The sequence below is a fragment of the Theropithecus gelada genome, chromosome 1 (genome assembly GCF_003255815.1).
Source record: "Theropithecus gelada isolate Dixy chromosome 1, Tgel_1.0, whole genome shotgun sequence".
In the NCBI taxonomy this organism is placed as follows: Eukaryota; Metazoa; Chordata; class Mammalia; order Primates; family Cercopithecidae; genus Theropithecus; species Theropithecus gelada.
In genome coordinates, this window is record NC_037668.1 from 8,865,422 (window position 1) to 8,884,731 (window position 19,310).

General features: G+C 47.1%; 1 protein-coding gene across 2 annotated transcripts in view; it reads right to left on the reverse strand.

Annotated features, from left to right (window-relative positions):
* Positions 1-7,837, reverse strand: part of IGSF3 (immunoglobulin superfamily member 3) — a 93,470-nt gene extending 85,633 nt beyond the window's left edge. The window contains exons 1-2 of one of the 2 annotated variants that reach the window (XM_025356460.1): positions 7,700-7,837; positions 6,377-7,044 (exon numbers count right to left, since the gene is read on the reverse strand). In XM_025356460.1, coding sequence (XP_025212245.1) covers positions 6,377-6,419 — 43 coding nt within the window. In that variant the 5' untranslated portion in view covers positions 6,420-7,044; positions 7,700-7,837. Of the gene's footprint in view, positions 1-6,376; positions 7,045-7,448; positions 7,611-7,699 lie in introns of those variants that run through there. The other variant, XM_025356453.1, reaches the window with a different exon arrangement.
* Between the last annotated feature and the right edge of the window lie 11,473 nt (positions 7,838-19,310).

The window sequence follows — 19,310 nt, forward strand, 5'->3', positions numbered from 1 at the left end:
ATCCAAATCCTGACCATTTCTGAACACTCAGCCCATGTCCTCTTCGTCTTCCCCAACAACAGCCACCTACACTGAACTTCACTTTGAACTCTGTAGGAGACTGTAGATAGAGATGGGGGGGTCTCACTATGTTGCCTAGGCTGGTCTTGAACTCTTCAGCTCAAGTGATCTCCCTGCTTCTGCCTCACAAAGTGCTAGGATTACAGGAGTGAGCCACTACACCTGGCCTATGTAAGCTTTTTTTTTTTTTTTTTTTTTTTTGAGACAGAGTCTTGCTCTGTGGCCCAGGCTGCAATGCAGTGGCACAATCTCAGCTCATGGCAACCTCCAGATTCTAGGGATTCTCCTGCCTCAGCCTTCCGAGTAGCTGGGATTACAGGCGGGGGCCACCATGCCCAGCTAATTAGCCAGGTTGGTCTCAAACTCCTGACCTCAGGTGATCCGCCCACCTTGGCCTCCCAAAGTGCTGGGATTACAGGCATGAGCCACCACACCTGGCCACGTATGCATTTTAAAATGTTATGCTCAGAAGGGGTCTATAGGCTTCACCAGACTGCCAGAAGGATCCATGACACAAAAAAGGTTAAGCTCTACAATCAGACAAATATGAATTCAAATTCAGATTCTGCCAAATTCCAGCTCTTTTCCTTTGAACATAATTGTGTTCAAGGGAAAAGTGTCTTGAATTTCCTTATCTTGATCAAGGAAGCCAACACAGAAACAATACCTACCTTGTGAAACCATTCACTCATCAAAAAATTAACCAGGCCAGGCGTGGTGGCTCATGCCTGTAATCCCAGCATTTTGGGAGGCCAAGGCAGGCAGATCACAAGGTTAGGAGTTCGAGACCAGTCTGGCCAACATAGTGAAGCCCTATCTCTACTAAAAATACAAAAAATTAGCCGGGTGTCATGGTGTGTGCCTGTAATCCCAGCTACTCGGGAGGCTGAGGCGGGAGAATCGCATGAACTCAGAAGGCGGAGGTTACAGTGAGCTGAGATCGTGCCACTGCACTCCAGCCTAGGCAACAGTGTGAGACTCCATCTCAAAAAAATAAAAAAGAAAATAACTGAACACCTGCTTACTTTGCAAGGCACAAGGCTGAGTTCTGGGGCTACAGTAATGAACATGACAGAGATGGTCTTTAAGAACTTTATACAGAAGGTCATGCTATGTAAAGTGTTTAGCACAGTGGCACATAAGCACTCTATAAACATTTTAATACTCACTGATAAAACCACCACATGTAGTGTTTAATTATATGCTGATTTAGATTGCTTTCTACGAAACAAATGTTGATTCATCAAACTCATGCCTTCTTAACAAGCCTTCTTGGAGGCCAGAGGCTCGGCTTCAGACTCAAAGGGAATAGCTTATTAGATGAAAGAACACAGGATTTGGAACCAAATGGTCCTGGCTTCAAAACCCTACTCTGCCACTTTTTAGCTTTGTGACTGTGGCAGAGACGGGCAGCTGTCCCCCAAAATCTGTTCTCTCCTTTCCCTACAGTCATAGAATCCCAAGTTTTTCTCAGGACACATGGATCCTCAGGATAAGCATATTTTCCAGCCTTCTTTGCAGCTAAGTATGGTCACATGACTAGGTTCTAGCCAATGAGAATGTCAGTGGAAGTGATGTATATAACTTCCAGGAAGTATCTTTACATTGAGAGGTCCTACCCTTCACTAGCCTTTTCTTCCTTCCTGATGGCTGGGGCTAGAAGTCATCCTGGACCACAAAATCATCTTGGGAATAGAGAGCATGCACATGGAGAAAGACAGCAGGAACTTGGAGCCCTACCACTGTCAGCAATCTATCTTAGGCAAGTCACTTTTTTTTTTTTTTTTTTTTGAGACAGAGTTTTGCTCTCGTTGCCCAGGCTGGAGTGCAATGGCGTGATCTTGGCTCACCTCCACATTCTGGGTTCAAGCGATTCTCCTGCCTCAGCCTCCCAAGTAGCTGGGATTGCAGGCATGTGCCACCACCATGCCCCGCCAATTTTTGTATTTTTAGTAAAGACGAGGTTTCACCATGTTGGCCAGGCTGGTCTCAAACTCCTGACCTCAAGTGATCCAACAGCCTCCCAAAGTGCTGGGGCTACAGGCATGAGCCACCGTGCCCAGCTTAGGCAAGTTACTTAACCTCCCTAAGCTTCAATCTCCCCATCTATAAAAATGTGATAATGCAGCCCCGGGTGTGGTGACTCACGCCTGTAATCCCAGCACTTTGGAGGCCGAGGCGGGCGGATCATGAGGTCAAGGAGATCAAGACCATCCCAGCTAACATGGTGAAATCCCGTCTCTACTAAAAATACACAAAAAATTAGCTAGGTGTGGTGGCAGGCACCTGCAGTCCCAGCTACTCGGGAGGCTGAGGCAGGAGAATGGCATGAACCCGGGAGACGGAGCTTGCAGTGAGCCGAGATCGCGCCACTGCACTCCAGCCTGGGCGACAAGGCGAGACTCCGTTTCAAAAAAAAAAAAAGTGATAATGCAAGGTATCTATCTTGCAGGGTTGTTTTGAAGACTGAATGATGATATAGGGCTTGGGTCACAGTAAGGACTAGAGTTAGGAGAGCTGGTATTACTGCCATTATGGAAGTACCAGCAGTCTTGCTGCCATGAAAACTGTAGAAGATGGCAACATCTTAACACAGCCCTGGGTACTTGGAGGTAGCTCAGTGATTCTCACAGTTGAAAGGCATCCTAGTAGGCGAAGTCCACCTGACAAGAATTTCCTTCTCCTGCACCCTTGTCAAATGGTCCCCAGGAAAGGGAAGTGTACTACCTCTGGGACAACTATTAGGACAGTGGTGTTTGTTCATCCATAAATCACAATCCTCATCTCCTTCTTTCAGAACTCTTCTCCTGATTGTTCCAAACCATCTCACTTTTCTTTGCCTCCTCTTTCTTTTCTGCCTTTGATCACTCCAGCCCTGTCTCTGAGGTCACACCCATCAGTACTTCAAAGTTTCTTTCAATCCCTTTCAGAACCACCCTCTGGCCTCTCCCTTAAGAAACCTTTTCTAACTAACTGGGAAGTAAGACATGGCTTCCTCGGCCTTACCTTATTCAAAGAAGAGACTTCCCAAACTCTACAAATCAACTTCTCTCCCTCTGGAGCAGAACACAAATGATCATTTGCCATCTACAGGTTCTCAGATGTCCCAATCGCCTGCATTTTTCATTGCTAACACTTTTAAAGCTATTTAATCTTGTTTGCAACATCAGCACTGGTCTGGAAGGTGTAACTCTTCATGGCTACACAAAATCAAAGCATGCTGTATGTATCTAAAGCTTATATTCATCTTTCCTGAGAATTTTTCTTCCTGTTCTTGCAGACACAAATCCTATGCTCTCTTTCCCACATTGCTGTCATCTTCCCATGTCATTGTCACTCATGCAGGCTGCTCCCAGACAGAGGCACATTTCCAGTTACCCTTCCCTTCCTACCACTGCATCAGCCTGCATTCTCTCTCTAATCTTCTGCCCCTCTGGCTACATCTGTCCTCAAGTAGAGACGTTACTACCCTCATGACTCAACCAGGACCAGGCTTAAGTGGCTTTGTAATTGGAACCAAGGGTTGTGGTGGCAGGGCCATGCACTGCCACCGCAACCCTTGCTGGGTGAGGCACCTAGGGTTAGGACAGAAGGAAACAACACACAGAGGTCAAGGGGGTAGGTACAAAGACAAACGGTAGGACAAAGACATAAGCAGGAATCACTGTCCCAACAGACAGAAAAAGAGGAATCTGATTCCAATCCCAGACACTGGCAAAGGACGGGTGCAGAAAAGCACAGGTCTATGATGTTGAGGGAGATGAAAGTGTCTCCGAGATTTACCCTGTGTACCCCCTCACATACTGTCCGGGGTTTTCTAACCAAAATTGCCATTTCTAGAGGCTGGCACCTGCATCAGTCTCACTTTCAGAGCACTTAGCCTTATCCAACTTTTATAAACAAAATTTTATTCCAGGCATGTGACCTACATGGGCTTAAAACCTTAGAATTCTTTGCTGTTTTAAATTCACACTACACATTAATTCACATTACACAGCAAGAATGCTGACACATGAACCAGACTACAGCAGACTGCAAGCAGGAAATAAGACCCCAACATGGGTTTTGTTCCCTCCCAAAACGCCTTCTACCTCTCCCAGATTAGGAAAGTAGTAGCCAGGCCTCCTTCCTACCATACTGACAGCCATCAGGTGAAGAGAAAGATGAGGTTCCACCAGCAGGGCTCCAAATCAGGCAGAGATCCATATGCATGCCTATAGTTCCAAACCTTCCCACGTTAGCCTGCATCTAGGCGTCTGCCACTGTGCCCCTTTAAAGCCACCTTGATGCTCATTTTCCTCCATGGCACCTGTTTACACATGAAGGTGAGGGTGGAGGAAAAATGACAGCATCTGCCAGGTGCCAGGGCCCGAGCTCCACTCCACAGAGTGGCCCAGAGAGTGAACAGCAGGGGACCAGCATGCAGCCTTACATTTCTTGAGCAGCCAGAAGAAACAAAAGGCACAAATGTCACATTGCCTTGTTCTCCCATTGATGGCTACTTCTCCTGCCCTGGGCCCCACCCTGCCACTCAGCCTTCTTTCCCGCCTTAGCCACACACCCCATCCCACATCCAAATCTCCCCAAGGGCTTTCCTTGTTTGTGTCCTGTTGAATCCACATGAATCACTAATTGCTGATTTAAACCCAGACACTAAGCGAATGACACATACAGTACAACAAATACAGATCCAATATGAAAAGACTGGCAAATGGAGGGCTCCCTGCCTCTTGACTCTGCCTGAGCATAGAGGTGACAGGGAGACACTGCCTGTATCCTAGCCCACAGCTGAACAGAAGACTAACTAAACTCACTGCCAGCAGGGTGTCAGCATGTGTTGGGTGGTAGGGCACTGGCACTAATGAACTCACCCACTGGTTCTCTAAGTGAACCATGCATGGAATTACCTGAGAGAGCTCAAAGGCTGAGACCTGGGTCCCACCCCACCAAGGGAGTTTGGTTTCACTGGTCGGGGGTTGCTGCCTGAAATCAGAATTTTTAAAAGCTCCCCCAGTGATTCCAACATGCACACGAGAGTTTGAGAACCACTGATAGAACCACTGATTGAGAACCACTGATTGAACATCTATTACAAGTTTCAGACATTATTTAAGGCAGTCAAGGCATTTAGGACACCTTATATCCTTGAATTGTTTATTGTTTCTGTTTTATTGATATTCAGATGTCAATCATGGTGAAGCTGGGATAGGAACTCAGGTCCCCTAATTCTAAAGTCCATTCTCTTCCCACACACCTGTTAACTACTTCCAGGGTATAGACAATGTATGGAAGCAATCTCCACTGCCAACAGATCACCGTAAGTTACGTGCAAGACACCTAGATTTGGAGATGTGAACCCTGTAGGCAACAATCATAATCCCTTCTGAATGCAGAGGACCGAGCCTTACAGAGAGGGCAGGGAGTGTGCTTAGGTATGAGGTCTGAGATGGGGAAAGAGAATGGCACCAAATCCCGGTGATGAAGTTTATCCTAGACCTGAGATGTGTTCTAAGATATCACGCTGAAGACAGTGCTCATTGGCATAAAAAGAACAGGCAATTTATGAGCAGAGGGGCCTCTTCACTGGGGTGGGGATCCTTAACAGAGGTGTCAAAGGTTCACCCAGGGCCATAGTTTCTTCTTCCCACTCCAAGCATTCTGATTTGTGGGAGCACAAAAGCCAATCCTAAAACCTCCTCTACCAGGCAGCTTCCTTTTCTTCAGGCTCTCTTTCTCCCAGAACTATGATCTAAGCTTCCTTGGTGAGGAGACACAGGACTAGTGTGCCCTCACATTTTTAGCCTACAGACCACTCAGGTAGGCAAAGCATCCCTTCAACCCCTATCCCATTTACTCCCATTTCCACCTCAAAAAAGGCACCATCATTATCACCCAAACCAACTTTCGAGACAGAGGGGAATTATGTTCCCACTCCCAGTTAGGAATCAACGCAGCCCAACAAAGAAGTGACAACACCAGAGCATCCATGTTTGTCATGCTACCAGACAGCAGCCCACCAGCCATATGAAGTCCCTAAACCACAGATGTGCAGATGCAGGACCTCACCCCAGGGCCCAAGACAGACACTTTAAAGAACAGCAAATGTTCCTTCTTAAAGACAACAAATGATATTCCATCGCTGCTGCTGGATCAGAAACGGGCCTCTTCATACTCTACTCCAACCTGTGACACACACCGACCACCTCCTGGTGTCCCCCAAAGCCTAGTGTTGATGAAAAAGAACCACAAGAAATTACAAGAACCAAGAGCAGGTTAAACTTTCACATCGATTGTATTGATAAGCAGAGCCACTTACCCAGCACAGCCAGACAGCTCAGCACCAGGAAAAAGCGCTTCATGTCGGCAGCCTCCAGGAGACACAACACAAGGCGCTTCCTCTTCTCCCAGCTCCTAATCTCTCATTTCTGGCAATCCACTTATAGCTCCAGAGAACAGTTTTGGAAATAGAACTTAACTCGGAAAATGGGAACAGATTAAAGAGATCAGAAGGAGGGAGTTGGGGGGAAGGGGAGGAGTGGAGGCAAGTGTGAAAACTCCCCTATGCCACAGGAAGGGTCCACAACAATTCCGAAGGCGCTCCCGGCTCCTGCCACATCGTGTGCCTTGCAGTTTCCACTGAAATTGTAGACTGTAGTGGATTAATCCTCCAGGATCAGGGAAAAAAGAGTCTGAGAAAATCCTTTCATCCACTGATTATACAGAAATGTCCTTGGCTTCCCAGTGAAGGTGTCTGTGATCTCCCTCATTCAGATTCCCCAAAGAGAACAAGGCAGGTTTCGTCAAAACCTTTGACGGCCAAATCACCCTGCCTGACATCAACCGTTTGGGTTTCTTCACCAAAAAGTCCGTTTCCATCCATGGTGGTAGGTCATGGAGGCGCCACCTGCCCCACGCCTGCCCAGGGCACACGAAGCAAGTTGGCGTTCGGCAGCCCTGAAGCGGTCCCCCAGCGCCAGCAGATTTCTAAAACAAACACAACAGAGATTTTTATCAAAGGCAAGACTGCAAAACCCACTGGGGCTGAGCGCTGAGCTGGTCCGGACACCTGGGTCCGGTTCCTGGACCAGGACAGTCAACCTCTGCATTCTGACCTTGGGCAAGTCGCTATCTTTCCCTCCGCCTCAGTTTCCCTGCCCAGAGCAGGGCAACAGTGGGAAGCCCGATTGTTCCTGAAATACTTTCACCAAATGCTTCACTCCTGGGAATTCCCGTCACCTCCTACCCAGTCCGGGCGCCGCAGGTAGCCCCACCCTCCGCCAGGGCAAATCGGGAAGGGGCTCCGCGGTGGGGCCGCGACTCCCGGCCCCCGCCCCAACCGTGGGAGCTCTGCGCGCGACGCGTCCCAGGTGGCCCCGCTATTGTTTTACCTTCCAGGGTGTTTATTTCTCGCTGATTGTAAAGAAAAGAGACCGGGGAAGAAGGGAGTCCGGGGCTCCGCTTTCCGCTGCCGGAGCGCGCTCGCCGCGTGCCCGCCCAGCCAGGGGAGGGGTCTCGGGCCCGACCCCGAGCGGAGCTGGCGCGGGCCCGCTCCCCCCTCCCCGCCTCCCTCTCCGGGGCCCCCCGGCTCCCCTCGCTGCAGCCCTCTCCGGGCGCCGCCCGCGCCCCCGCCGAGCCTGACCTCGCCCGTGGCCCTCTCCCTCCGCGCGCGTCCGTCCGTCCGTCGGTCCGTCCGGGCGCACGCCTCAGGGGACGCGCCGCTTCCTCTTCTCCCGCAACGGCACCAGCAGCAGCGCTGCGGCCCCTCCCGAGTCCCCGCCCCTCCAGCTCCAGCCCGGCCGGCTGCACTCGGCGAGGCGAGCGCGGGGCCAGGGCGGCGGCCACGGAGAGCGGCCCGGTCCCGCCCTCGGCCCCGCCCCCGGAGACGCGAGTCCGGGCTCCGGGCCTGGCGGGGGCACGCGAGTGGCCGGGGGCACCGGGGGCACCGGAGGACCTGGGCAGCGCTGGCGTGTGGGCCGAGGAGCCCGCAAAGTTAATCAGGGCTTCACACCCAGACTCCGGGGCCGCCTGCGAGATGTACAGGCCCTTCCCAAAGCCCAGCCGGCGACCCATAACCCGGGAAGCCCGCGGCACAGAAGCTTGTCCTTTCTCCTGGAAACAAAAACAAAGCCCTTTGCTGGAGACTTGAATCTGTTCATGCAATGGAACCCCATATTGCACTTCACTCTTGGATAGAATTTGGACTCTGGAAACAGCCTGGGTTCTAACGCCGGTTCTTCCACTTCCTAGCTGTGGCCCTTGGCCAAGTTACTTAACCTCTCTGTGCCTCAATTTCCCCATCTGTTCCGTGGAAGAAATAACCCCTACTTAAGAAGGTAATGTGAGAAGTCTGTGACATACTTGTAAAACATTTAGAATGGTGCCTGATACATCATAAGTGGTCAGTAAATATAAGCTATTATTGTTTTATGACCAACCGCCCTGTAAAGCAAGTGCTTTTTCATTCCCTCACTACTTACCCAACACGCACAACCTGCTGGGTAGACACCGTCACGAGGCGACCAAAGCAGAATAGACCGCCCTGCCCTCATGGAACTTGCGTCTAGTGGGGACACAGACCATAAAATAGACATGACAATAAAAGTACAGTGCTGAGGAAGAAAATGCAGACCCCAACCCTGTGTTATTGGGGGAGGGGCGAGGAGGAGGAAGCTTTGGTCCGGGTAGGTCCCAGGCTTCTCAGAGGAAAGGAAAACTCGGTTGAATGCCAAGGAGCAGAAGGCAGCAGCAGAGGAGACAGAGGGGAGGTAAGGAATCGCAGACTGAAGAAACAGCACCTCTGCGGGCCCAGAAAGGAGCCCGGTTAGAGGACCAGGACGCTCTGCTGGGCCCAAACTTGACTGTAGGGGAGAAGTGACAAGAAATGAGCTGAGAAGAAATCCGGTGCCAGAAGCTAGAGGGCATTGTATGGTGTGTTAAGGGGTTGGGACCATAGGGAAGTCACTGAAGGTGTTGAGTAAGGGGCTATGGTTATCAGATATACGTTTTATTTTTCATTTTATTTTAAGAGACAGGTTCTCACTCTGTCACCCAGGCTGGAATGCAGTGGTGCCATCTTGGCTCACTGCAACCTCTGCCTCCCAGGTTCAAATGATTCTCCCGCCTCAGCCTCCCAAGTCACTGGGACTACAGGCGTGCACCACCACACCCGGCTAATTTTTGTACTTTTAGTAGAGATGGTGTTTCACCATGTTGGCCAGCCTGGTCTTGAACTCCTGACCTGGTGATCTGCCCACCTCAGCCTCCCAAAGTTCTGAGATTACAGGCATGAGCCACTGTGCCCGCCAGAAATCTTTCCTTGTGTGTTAATTATTACGTCTTTCCCAGAGACACCCATGACTCTGGCAGTTCTCAGTTCCCATCTGCTAGACTCCTTCACTTATTTATTGAGCACCTACTATGTGTCAAAAAAAGTCTCTGCTCTCATGAAGCGTACATTCTAGTGGCAAACACAGACAATGAAACAAGTATATAATATAATGTAACGTGTTCTGAAGAGAAGTGGAGTAAAGAAATGTGTGGTCAGGCACAGTGGCTCATGCCTGTAATCCCAGCACCTTGGGAGGCCAAGGCAGATGGATGACTTGGGGTCACGAGTTCGAGACCAGCCTGGTCAACATGGCAAAACCCTGTCTCTACAAAAAATACAAAATTAGCCAGCCGTGGTGGCCCACACCTGTGGTCCCAGCTACTTGGGAGGCTGAGGCATGAGAATCGCTTGAACCTGGGAGGCAGAGGTTGCAGCAAGCTGAGATCACACCACTGCAGTCCAGCCTGGGCAACAGAGCGAGAGTATCTCCAAAACAAACAAACAAATAAAAAACAGAAAAGAAAAGAATAGTGTGTATGTTTGGGGGTTACAGTGGGAAGAAGGACTCTTTTCTAGGTGAGGTAGTCGGAAAAGACCTCTCAGAGGAAGTGACATTTGAGCAGAGACCTGAGTACAGGGAGCGTGTGAGCGCTGGAGATTTCTGGAGGCAGAACATTCCAAGCACAGGGAACAGCAAGTGGAAAGCCCTGTAACATGCCCAGAAAATTAAAGGTGCATTAGTGTGTCTGAAATGGCATAAAAGAGAAGGAGAAGGAGGAATGTGATCAGAGAGGTCAAAGAGGCCAAATCTAGTAGGACCTTCAAACCTGAGGAGCTTGGGTCACTCTGGCTGCTGGGTAAAAATAGAGCATCAGGTTGTAGGGGTGGACAAGGGACACTGAATGGGAGGTTCTTTCCATTGCACAGGTGAGAGATGATCATGGCTTAAACTAGGGTGGTGCTGATGCAGGTCGTGGAAGTGGGTGGAGTCTGGAAGCATTTGGAAAGCAAAGTCAATGAATTCTCTGAAGAGTTGAATACGGAGGGGAAGAAAAAGAGAAGAGTCAAGGAATCTTTCAGAAGGTCCATCTCAGCCTGCTTTGGAACTCTCTGACCCCACCAAGGTGCTCTAACTCTTCCCAAGACTGCACTTTCTGAGGCCTCTGCCTAGGCCCTCATCCTTGAACCCCTATACTCAGTTATCCCTTCTCTATTACTCGTTCTTTCAATCTCAATCTGCTCATTTTCATACTACATGGCCCCTTGCATCCTTCTGGATAATCTTTCAACCCTTGACTTCCATCACCACCAGATGTGTTATGACTGATTCCCAGCGTGGCATTCTTTCTAATTTCCACATTTATGGAACCTCTGTGATATGCAAAGAACTGTGCAAAGTGTTGGATGGGGAGAGAAAAGTATAATTTAAAAGAATGCCTCTGCCCTCCAGACATAGAAACGATTAAATGAAATAAGTCCTGAATAGTGATATGATGGTGGCCCCTTCAGGAACTCATCAGCAGGCAGAGAAGTGAATTGGAGGCTGGGCACAGTGGCTCACCCCTGTAATCCCAGCACTTTGGGTGGCCGAGGTGGGCAGATCACCTGAGGTCGGGAGTTAAAGACCAGCCTGACCAACATGGAGAAACCCTGTCTCTACTAAAAATACAAAAAATTAGCCAGCCATGGTGGTGCATGCCTGTAATCCCAGCTACTCAGGAGGCTGAGGCAGGAGAATCTCTTGAACCCAGGAGGCAGAGGTTGCGGTGAGCCAAGATTGTGCCATTGCACTCCAGCCTGGGCAACAACAGAGAAACTCTGTCTCATAAAAAAGAAAAAAAAAGAAAGAAAAGAGAAAGAAGGAAGGGAAGGGAAGGGGGAGAGAGAGAGAGAGAAAGAAAGAGAGAAATGAATTGGAAAGAGTCCTAAGGGAAGGAGAGATGTCAAAGGAGAGGAGTGGGGAGAGAGAGAGAGAGAGAGAAAGAGAGAAAGAGAAATGAATTGGAAAGAGTCCTAAGGGAAGGAGAGATGTCAAAGGAGAGGAGTGCACAGAAGTTCCCAGTCAGCAATGTCTGATACCTGGGCTGAACATTTCAGCTTGCTTCAAAACATTCTGCATTTGAATTTTGAAACCTCTACTGGACTGGCCTGGAATCAGGTGTTTATTTTGGACATTTTGGAAGACTCCTTGATCTTGTCCATCAGGGAGTTAAATGCAGAAGCCTGCAGAAGCCAAGCTGAAGCACAGTGCCAGGGAGTACTGGGGCCCATGCCCCCAGAGCACAGCCTGAAAGAGCACGCACAGCTTCGGCAAAGTGTTGCTGCTGGTGAGGAAGGTGTGGTGTTACCTGGTTTTCCTGCTTTTTAAGAGAATCAGGAAATCCACATTTTTAGAAAAAATTATTCTTAATTTTGCTCATTGGAAACTAGTGTTTCAAAAATAAATTAATCCCTCTCTTTCTAGTTCTTCCTAGAGTGAGGAAAAGCTGGGTTGAGAGGGCAAATAAATTAACTAATTAATTAACTAATTAAACACTGTGGGGGGGCCAACACAAATTTTTTTCGTGGATAAGATAGGGCCAAGTGGTTATATCAGTTTGGGGTTTCTAGACCTACCATAGCTATAACCAAAAGGCTAATATAAAACCACAAATGGCATAGAGTTACATGTTTTAAGGGGAAAAAAATGAAGAGTGTTAGCCAAGTTATCCTTCATCACTTGAAAGAAGATTGAAGCCAAGGCATTTTGTCTAAGGATAGCCTGATACTGTGCACTCACAAGCAACTCATGTTAATTGTTCTTTATGTACTTCAAAATGCCAAATGAAAAGAGCAAAACCTCCCCACCTCACAGAATAGCCAAGTTGGAGCTAAAAGTGTCCCACTCAACAATTCTTCTGAGAGCCAGCTTTCTTCTGGGTGATTACCCTCCTACACAGGCAAGGATCCCCAGAGCCGAAGACTAGGAATAATTTACACAGGACACCATCTGTCTTTTTTTTTTTTTTTTTTTTTTTGAGACAGCATCTCACTCCGTCACCCAGGCTAGAGTCCAGTGGTGTGATCTCGGCTCACTGCAGTCTCCAGGTTGAAGCGATTCTCCTGTCTCAGCCTCCTGAATAGCTGGGGTTACAGGTGTGCACCACCATGCCTGGCTAATTTTTTTGTGTGTTTTTAGTAGAGACGGGGTTTCACCGTATTGGTCAGGCTGGTCTCGAACTCCTGACCTTGTGATCCACCCACCTTAGCCTCCCAATGTGCTGGGATAACAGGTGTCAGTCACCGTGCCCAGCCCCCACCATCTGTCTTTTAAAAATAAAAGAGAGAGAGAGAAGTGACTATAGGATCTTGAGATCAGGGTAGCGAGTAGGTAGTCCCCAAAGGCTTTACCCATAGATGGGTGTTCAGAACCTGAGATTCGCCATCTAGCATTAGAGAAGGGTCTGGATTTGCCCCCTCATGGAGCTTCGAAGACTACTTTATCCCAGAGGGGGAAATACAATTGTATTCAGCTAACGTTCTCCTTTCTTCACAAAACTCCTGTGCTGTGTTAGCTTATTTTCTTGGCTGACGGTGAAGAGCGAATCTGAAGACAAATGCCTGGGCTTGTGTCCCAGATCTGCACTTATTGACACCGAACTCCGGTCAAATTACTTAACCTCTCTTACTCTAGGTTCCTCATTTGTAAAAGGGAATAACAAATACCACCTGCTCTCAAAGGGAGGCTGGAACGATTAAATGAGTTGATATATGGACAGAACTTAGTAAAATGCCTGCTGTTTAGTTCTCAGTGTTCATTAGCTATTCTCTTCACGAATCATGTACTTTACATGGTCTAAGGAGCAGGAAACCAGGAGTCAGAAATTCTAGCTTCCAGTTCAGGGTCTGCTGCTTATGCTGTGTTTTGACCTCTCTGGACCCAAGTTTCTGCTGTAAAATGAGGGTGATGACCAGGCACGGTGGCTCATACCTGTAATCCGAGCACTTTGGAAGCCTGAGGCGGGTGGATCACCTGAGGTCAGAAGTTCTAGACCAGCCTGGCCAACATGGTGAAACCCTGTCTCTACTAAAAATACAAAACATTAGCTGAGCATGGTGGCGTGCAACTGCAATCCCAGCTACTTGGGAGGTTGAGGCAGGAGAATCGCTTGAACCCAGGAGGCGGAGGTTGTAGTGAGCTGAGATTGCGCCATCGCACAATGGGTGCAAGAGCGAAACTCTGTCTCAAAAAAAAAAAAAAGGTTGATTAGACTAGTGAGAAAGTCCCAAACTGGCTGTGCATGAGTTACTCCCAAAGCATTTAAAGTGCAGATTCCCAGGCCCCACTTAGAAGATCTTATTTCTGAACATATTTCTGAGACTAGTCTAAGAAGACTTTTAAAAGGGGTCTTTCAGGTCAACATTTTGTGACAGATTTTCAGATTCATGATCCCATCCCCTCTGTCCAAGTTCATTTTTTATTGGGATTGAGAATTCCCTCAACTACATAACTTGACCCCAGATAAAAAGAATCAGAGGAGCTCATCTCTTCTACCAATATTCCATTCTGAACTTAGTCCTCACCATGGTCAACAGGCTCCCGATCTTTCCCAGTCCCAAAGCTTGAGCATTTAATGACTCTCCATTCGTCTTTTCCAAAATCTCACCAAATCCTGATTTTTTTCTTAATCCGATAGCCTTGGATCTATGTCTCCTTACATCTAGCTCTGGCTCTTGGCCAGTGCTCTTCCCTGTATGGGCTCCCTCCCTTTGCTAAAGAATTTAAAGAACCCAAACCTGTGGGCAGGCTGAAAGCCATGATGCTTGTCGCGTTGGAGTAGCTTTTCTGAATTAGATTGGCTGACCCCCAATCTCTCTCTCTCAACGTCCCAGGGCAGCTGGGCTGTCTGCCTGGGCTGGCTGCCACTTTCGACCATGCTGTGGTCCAGGTGGAGGACTCGTAAGAATTTGGCTTGGCCTCTCCAAAGGAAAGATGTTAGTTTGATCACAGAGCGTCTGTCCTTGCACAGGGAAAAGTGTGTCACCATAGATCTGAGATTCTAAGAATCCAAACAACCATGAGATTGTAGCAGAATGGAGCCTTCTAGATGGGGTGTTTTTTCTGAGACATCTGTTACCCTACTAGTCGCCAGGCCTGTCTGGCCTGATCTGGCTGGCACGTTGCCTCTCCCTGTAAAACAGTGCAAAGACATTGGCAAATCTCACCCAAATATATATGAATTTGGCTGTCAGTTTCCAAAAGTTCACTTGGAAGTTAATTATTTGGAACTCAGAACATATTTTCCCATAACAGTAATATAATAAATGGTGATTATATTTCCAGGCTGACATGCAAGTGTGTTTAACCCTTAACATGCTTGAAATGCCACATATTTCAGAGGGGAAAAGCAGTATACCGATAGTACAGTCGAAATACCAGGGATTCAATAATACTGAAAAATAACATCAGGACAAAAACTTTAAAAAAATAAATTCAGTTAACATAAAGCACTGTTCTATGCCCAGGGATGGTAAAGAAAGCAGGTAAGTTTCCTATCCTCATGAGTTTACATTCTTCATTAGTTTCTCCGTTTGTAGTCCATCTTCCCCTGGGTATGTAAGCTGCCTGTGGGCTGGAATCTGGTCTGTCTTGTTCTCTAGTGTAGGTCCAATGCCTAGAATAATGCCTAGCACATAGGATGTGATCAACAAATATTTGTTGAATGAATAAGTTCTAGTTGGAAAGACAATAAACAAGTAGGCAAACAAATATGCAATCAGTTGCAGATGTGATAAATGCTATGAAGCAAAATGAAACAGAGATCATAGGAATGGAGGTGGCTGGGGTGTTTTTTGTTTTTGTTTTTTTAAAGGTAGGGTCTTACTTTGCCACCCAGGCTGGAATGTAGAGGTGCAATCATAGTTCACTGCAGCCTGGAACTCCTGGGCTCAAGTGATCCTCCTGCCTTAGCTTCCCAAGTAACTGGGACTACAGGCTCACACCACCACACCTGGCTAATTTTGGAGGTGGCTGTTTGTGATGGGGTGATCAGAATGGCATCTCTGAAGAAATAATACTTACACAGAGATCTGAATGAAAGAAAGAATCATGGAAGATCTGAGAGAAGAAGGACTCTTGCTTTTTTTTTTTTTTTTTTTTGAGAGAGTCTCACACTGTCGCCCAGGTTGGAGTGCAGTGGCGCGATCTCAGCTCACTGCAACCTCTGCCTCCCAGGTTCAAGTGATTCTCCTGCCTCAGCCTCCCCAGTAGCTGGGATTACAGGTGCCCACCACCATGCCCAGCTAATTTTTTGTATTTTTAGTAGAGACAGGGTTTTACTATGTTGGCCAGGCTGGTCTCGAACACCTGACCTTGTGATCCACCCACCTCAGCCTCCCAAAGCGCTGGAATTACAGGCATGAGCCACTGCACCCAGCCGACTTCTGCTTTTAATATCAGACCGGGACATTTGTACCAATGTTCCCACTGAGATCAACTAAAAAAAACTGGACAAAATTTAAATAATGTGAAAAAATAGTTATTAGTGGTGAAGAATTGCCAGGCAAAAAGTAGGAGAAGAGGAGGACCATCACTGAAAGCCACCGTTGCCATGAGGACATCTATGGATTGGAATAAATATCTGCAAAAGCTGTCTTTTGACCTCATAAGGCAAGGGGAACAAACCTCAAAGCCTAGGAAGAAGACGGGGACTCTGTGCTTGAAGCTGGGGCCCCTTAGCAGCTGCATCTTCTGGGTAAATGTGAAGCAGAAATAAACCAGCTCTTACTCAGACTTGTAACCTGACTTCAAGTCACCTGGATAGTACAAGAGATCTTGAGCCTAGAACTTGGGTTAAAGTGGTTCCAGACAAGGAGGAGTGCCAGGTACCTGGAAGAGTCAAGAGGAAAACCCTATCACTCTAAGCTTCAAATTATTCCAAAATGGAATTTCCAGCATGTAGTCAGGTATAACCAGGAAGGCCCACAAAACCCTGAGATACTGAAATCATCCAGCACAGCCAATAAAACAACTAGGCTTGCTTGTTTCTTGAGGTCAGAGGCTGCCTCTTCAAAGAAATAAAATTCAGACTTGAAAATTTGCACAGAAACTCAAAATCGTATTAAGATCTGGGGCAAGAACATTCCAGGCCAAGAGGATAGCAAGTACAAAGGCCCTGGGGCAGGAATAAGGTTGGCATGCTAAAAAGATAGAAATTCTCTGGCAGGAGCAGAGGGAACAAGAGTAAGAGGTGGTAGGTGAGGTCAAAGAGGAAGGTGAAGGTGAAGGTCAGATCATGTTGAGTCTTAAGGGATTTTAGGTTTTAGTCTCTGTGTCAAAGGAAGCCATTTGATGCCTTGGAGCCGTGAAGTGGTATAACTTAATTTACTTAATTGTATAAAAGTCAGTTTGGCTTTTGTATAGAAAATAGACTGTAAGGAAGCAAAAATAGAAGGAAGGAAACCAATTAATAGGTTATTGAATGGTCCAGGTGAGAGATGATAGAGGCTTAGTGTAAAGTGGTGATGATGGAGGTGGTGGGAAATGAATTCAGAATATACAGTGAATGGAACTAGACATGGGGTGTGAGAAAAAGCTCGGCATAGCTCTTCACCTCCATGTGCTTTCTGTATGACCCCATTCTCCCCCAACCCACATGGTTTTTCCTTCTCTCTCTCAGTAGACAGTTCTTTAATTGGCATTTTCAGCCCAGTCGTTTTTTCTGTGTTTTACACCTATCGAGCCAACTGCCTTTTGAAATGTTCCACCTCAATGTCACCAGATCTTCTACTGAACGTGCCCCAAACTCAGCTCATTATTTGCCCCTCTAAACTACTTTTTTCCTCAATTTCCTATCTTAGTTGATGATACCACTTTTCACTCAATCACATAAGCCAGAGCCTTTGGATTAATTTTAGACTTCTCACTTCCATAGGCAATTAGCGACCAGGGACTAGCAATTCTACCTCCTTAACTTCTTTGGAAGCTGTCTGTTTCTTTCTATTTTCATGGCTTTTGCCCTAGATCAAGCCTTCATCACCTCTCTCTAGACTATTATCATAGTCTCCCACCTATCTCCCAGGTAATGATCTCAGTCCCTGCCCAACTGTCATTCTAAAGTATGCATCTTTCTAAAATATAGAGGTGACACTTCTGGGGCTGCCAATTGCTTAAAGAAGGTTCAAACTCCTTAGAATGGGTTAAAGGGCCTTCCAACCCCCCTTGATCTTTCTCCATTTTCCCTATGCTTTTGATCCTACTATATCCTGCTCTTACCAGTTATCTATGGCTTCCTGGACATGCCTTTGCATGTGCTAGGTAGTTTGCCAGTATGCCCTTCCTCCTTTTGCTGCCCATCAACTTGGCAAACTCCCACCCTTCTTGTAGGAACAACCAAAGCATGAGTTTCTCTGAGAAGTATCCCTCCTCCTGTCCGTCCAGAATTGAGTTAATCATCTATGAAAGCTCTGTGTTTAGTATAGACCTTCCTCTAAGGTAGCACTTTTCCACTTAGGTTATTTTTTACTTAGATTATTTTTTTTAATCCATGTTTTACCTACTGAGTTTCTTGAGGTCAGAGGCCGCCTGATATGACTATGTCTTCTGCTCCCTATACTATGCCTGGCACATAGCAGGCACTCCACTAAAGTTTTTTTTGTTTTGTTTTGTTTTTTTTTTTTGGAGACAGGGTCTCGCTCTGTTACCCAGGAGTGGAGTAAAGTGGATTGGATTGGACATGGGGTGTGATCTCGGCTCACTGCTGCCTCAACCTCCTGGGCTCAAATGATCCTCCCACCTCAGCCCCCCAAGTAGCTGAGACTACAGGCATGCACCACAAAACCCAGTTAATTTTTAAATATTTTTGTAGAGATAAGGTCTCACTATGTTTTTAGGGCTGGTCTTGAACTCCTGGACTCAAGCAATCCTCTCACCTTGGCCTCCCAAAGAGTTGGGATGATAAGCATAAGCCATTGCACCTAGTCTCAACTAAATCTTTATGGAATGGATAAAGGAGTCGTTAAATGAACAAATACACCAGACTATACACTCAAGCTCACAGAGCAGACCTCCAGCCCCTAGAGGAAAGCTGTAGCAACCAGCGTTGGGGGTATTTCATGAGCTTTCATTTGGGTGACGCTGGCCATGGCATGTGCCTCTCTCCCTAGCTGCTTTAGATGGATGGTTCACACAAAAAGTAAGAATTCAAAAGTTTTGTAGCTACTTGTACCCAAGAGCCTTAGTTACTGATTACCCTCTTTTGTGCCACCCACAAATCCCGTGCCCAGCCCTTGGGACTTACCCCAAAGCAGCATTTCCTCCCAGCTTGGGTCATGCTGACTGTATTTAGGAGCCCACAGATGTACCTTAAGTTCACAGCACAAATTATCACATGTGGATGTTAACACTCATCTTTCATAGTCATGTGTAATTTCTACTATCGTCCATGACCCCCGCATCTTCTCCCTTTTCCCCTCACTTATAATATGCTATTTATAGAAGAAGAAGTACAGAGGAACATAAAAATGAGACAGCTAGGAGGAGAGAGGATGAACCAGAGAAGAAAAATTGGGAAAAGAAAGGAACAAAGGGAGGACCAGAAGGGAAAGAAAGGAAAAAGAAAGAAGGAAGAGAGAAAGAGGAGAGAAGAGAGAACAAGGGAGAGAGAGAGAAAAGAGAGAGAGAAAAAAAAATAAAGGAGAATAAGGGGAAGAAAGAGGAAAATAAAGGGAGTACAAAGAAGGAAAGAACAGAAGAGAGAAAGAAAGAACAAAGAGAGAACTTTAAATTAAGCATCCACACACATCTGTGAAATTTATCTGAAGTATCTCTACTTAAACAGCAGGAACCTCGTGGCCGATATTAAACATTTAATTGACTAGAGAAACCAATCATAGAACAAAGCCCCTTTTCTTTGTGACCTATCATATGATAACCCAAACACAG